The 4,016-nt window shown below is 40.5% G+C and overlaps 1 protein-coding gene across 1 annotated transcript; it reads left to right on the top strand.

Annotated features, from left to right (window-relative positions):
• The first annotated feature begins 2,182 nt into the window (after positions 1-2,182).
• On the top strand, positions 2,183-3,243 carry LOC141981654 (C-C chemokine receptor type 8-like). The gene has a single exon (XM_074943280.1). It carries the CDS (start codon positions 2,183-2,185, stop codon positions 3,227-3,229), a length of 1,047 nt encoding a protein of 348 aa, XP_074799381.1. The 3' UTR covers positions 3,230-3,243.
• The last annotated feature ends 773 nt before the right edge of the window (positions 3,244-4,016 follow it).

A 4,016-nucleotide genomic window follows, 5' to 3' on the forward strand; every position in this document is an offset into this window, starting at 1 on the left:
GCTACACCAATTTACACCTGCAGTACATTGGCACTACTTGTCCCTGGCATAGGTTTTAAGGGGTCTTAGTTTCTATTATGGAGGTGGCCATAGTGGTTTGTTTTTTGCTAAAGGCAAGAGAGTCAACTGTGCACCTTTGCACACACTGGAGAGCACCTGCTCACATGCGTAGACCTATTCACTTCAGAGAGTGTGAGGTTGATACCTTCTCGCAGAAACTATTTTAAAATCCTTTCATGTTCACCTTTTCCTGTTTACTCATTTATCTGATGCTATCTCTTGAACTAGCAGTTTTGCCTCCATACTTATTCTGTAGCTGTTGGGCATCTGTACATCACAAACGCTTATCAGTCTCCACCACCAAGGGAAAAGACCTTTTGGACTCATCTGTGACCAAGGGAGGAAGACGATACACTAGAACAGATACCAAACAAAGTCCTGCCTCCTTAGTCAAAGGTAAAATCCATCTCTATTAAATATACTGTCATCTTAACTGTAGTTAACTAACTATAGTTGACAAGGGGGAGACACACCTTGAGAGATACTTGTCTCTAGATACTCTAGAAAGCGATGCTTTTTCAACTTGATTGTTAGGCCAACTGAGGTGGAGAAGGGAGAAGAGATCCTCCATGAAAAACAGTGAATTTTGGACGTCATAAAGATGAGAAGAGGGTATCAGCAGCATAACAATAGCCTAATCTTCAGAGATGCTGAGCACCTGCATCTCCTGTTCATTTTAGTAAAATTGCTCTTGGATTATATGGGTGTAGATAAGATCAGAATCAGATTAATTCTATTTATATATTATTTCACATGGCATATATTTATTCTACATAAATCTGTTGCTTAATAAATATTAAACATAATTATAGAATTATATGTTAATTACGTTGGACGTATAGCAGAGACTTAGGTTAGACAACATAAATGCATTGGTCTTCTGTCATTCCTTATTATTTCTAACTAAAGATCTTTGCATGAAAATAGATCTTTAGTTTTTGGAAAGAGATTCTCTGTACATAATATGCTGATTGACTGTTATGGGACGCCACATGAAAGGTTTAGGATTTGAATGAGGAATGACAGGCATCAACAGAGGGACTAGATAGTAAATTACAGTCCTGATTTCCTGTCCATCTCTCCTTCCCAGGCACAAAAGGGACTCTCCCTTACCAGATCTTCCCATTTTGGTGCAGCACCATTCCAATGGTGAAAGAGCTTATGCAGAGGTAGAGGGAATTTGCCAGGTTAACAGGGACAAACCCCACTTCCCCAACAGGACAGTGTAGGTTTCTGTGAGAAAATCCTCGTGAAGATCTGCTTCCTCTGAGTCCCCTCCCAAATATTTCCCCCCCATTAAAGTGGATGATCTATGTCAAAATAATAATGATGCCTTGCTCTTCTTATCCATGTATTTCAAAATTCTGGATGAACCTTCAAGAAACAAAGAATCTGTTTTTCAAGCTTATGGCAAGAAAAATGCAAATGTTTTACGAATTAGAAAAAAAATTCTCTCTAAATCGATTGCTTTTCATAGTTTTTGCTGATATGTCACATCCTCCTTAAAGGGCAGGTGTACAGCACATTCTGCAAATCTGACTCCCTTTAAGTTGTCTCAGGTTGAAGTATCCAAAAACTAATCACCCAAAAATCACTAGTCAGAGTTTGTCCAATCAGAAGTCTGATATTTATGAGGCTATATATCTTCTCAGTAAAATGCTCTTTATTATAATACATGGAGACCTGGATTCCACTATGCTTAGGGCTGGCCTCCACACAATGTTTGTACCAGTATAACTATGTCAGTTAGAGGTGCATTTTTTTTAAAACCAATAGAGTTATTCTGATCTAACCCCTAGTGCGTTTGTTGCTGTGATACTAGTGTAAAGGTGCATATTTTACTGATATAGCTTATTTCCCTTCTCGTACGGGAGTAAGCCATACCAGCATAACGGCATTAATACTGAGGACGGGGGAGGTTCGCACGGCTTTATCTGACCAGTTTAGTTAAAACGGCATCATTTTGTGTTTAGACAAGCCTTTACACTGATTAATACCTTATTCCTCAAGCAGCCAGATTGATTTCATTCAGCGTGAGTAACAATGGCAAAATGCAGTCTTCTGCAACCCTTCCATACCCATAATCAAGTAATTATCTCTTTTTTGTGCACAGGTCTTAAAGATGACTGTTACAAGCCCTTTCCCAAACACCACAGAATATAACTATGTGTATGATGAAGGTACCTCTCCTTGCAGTGAGGGCAATGGTTTCAGCAGGTTTAAATCACTGTTTCTTCCAATAGTTTACTGCCTGGTGTTTGTCTTCTGCCTAGTAGGAAATGCCTTGGTCATATGTATACTCTTGACGAGGAAGAAAGTCACCACTATGACCGACGTGTGTTTGCTCAACCTTGCAATCTCTGACCTGCTCTTTGTTGTCCCCCTCCCATTTCAAGCTCACTATGCTTCAGAAGAATGGATTTTTGGAAATGCAGTGTGTAAAATAATGGCTGGCATTTATTACATAGGCTTTTACAGTAGCATTTTCTTTATAACCCTCATGAGCATAGACAGGTACATAGCAATCGTTCATGCTGTCTATGCTATGAGAGTTCGGACAGCCACCTGTGGCATAATTATAAGCTTACTCCTGTGGATGACGGCTGGTTTGGCTGCCATACCAAATATGGCGTTTACCCAAGAAGTGGAAATTGAACAGTCTCTCAAGTGCATCCCCAAATATCTTCCAGGCCAAGAGACCTGGCAATTTTTCACTCAGTTTGAAGTCAACATCTTGGGCCTTTTGATCCCGCTCAGCATCCTCATTTACTGCTACTCCCACATCCTGAAAAATCTGCAGAGCTGCAAAAACCGGAACAAGATCAAAGCCATCAAGCTGATTTTCGTCATCGTGGTCATCTTTTTCCTTTTCTGGGCTCCCTTCAACATTGTGCTTTTTCTAGACTCTCTGCAGAACTTGCACATCATCAACGACTGCGAGACGAGCCAAAGGCTAGCGCTAGCCCTGCAGCTGACCGAATCAATCTCCTTCATCCACTGCTGCCTGAACCCGGTGATCTATGCTTTTGCTGGTGAGATGTTTAAAGCTCACCTTAAAAAAATATTCCAAACCTGCATCCGTCGCATTTCTAGTAGCAATTCAGCCAATCATTCTCACTCCTTGCCCACTCAAGTGTTAGGCTATTCTGATAGTGACCGAGTTCTGTAAAAGCTTTCCCACTCCCTGCCCAGGCATACATTCTACCTGCGTTCATCTAAATATACTGATTGCCCTAAAAAGCTTACGAGCATTGACTTAGCCCAGGGGTCTACCTCCGCTGTTTATTTTTTAGGGACAGAGGAAAGTTGGTCCTGGATTCTGACTTCCACTCCTTCAAAAATTGCAGCAATTCCTCCAAACCCATGCTGTGAAAAAATCCATCTACCCACATGCAGAGATCCTATCTAGAAACTCACACATGAGCAGAACATGCCATCACCAACATGATCTGACACCTCTGTGGACAGTGGAAACCGGCAGTGAATGAAGAGGACATAGAATTGCTGGATTCTTAATGTCAATGTTTCCATAATACTATGCGTTGCCTATGCTCAGTGTCTCTTCTTCCTCGTAGTATTTTTCTGTTTTAAATGTGTTTTTTTTTCTTGAATAAAGCAAAATGGCATCTTTGTATAACTGGCTTCCTGACAGTTTCCATAGTTTAAAAATCTGGGAGAAGTTTACGTATACAAGCATTAAAACACAAACTGGGCTGGAGGGAGGGGACATCTATTGAGTTCTGACTTAATTTTAAATGTGTGTGATGGCTTTTTTAAAAGTTTCCTAGCAAAAAATTCCCTCCTGATTGGCTGCTTTCTTTCTTGATGAGAATTATTCAGTGTAGCCATTGTGTAATAATTTTCAGAGACTACAGGTAAGCAACAGAGAGAGAGAGAGAGAGAGAGAGAGAGAGAGAGAGACTGCTATTTAGCTTAGATGTCAAATGAATCATTGC

Source organism: Natator depressus, chromosome 2, assembly GCF_965152275.1.
Source record: "Natator depressus isolate rNatDep1 chromosome 2, rNatDep2.hap1, whole genome shotgun sequence".
In the NCBI taxonomy this organism is placed as follows: Eukaryota; Metazoa; Chordata; order Testudines; family Cheloniidae; genus Natator; species Natator depressus.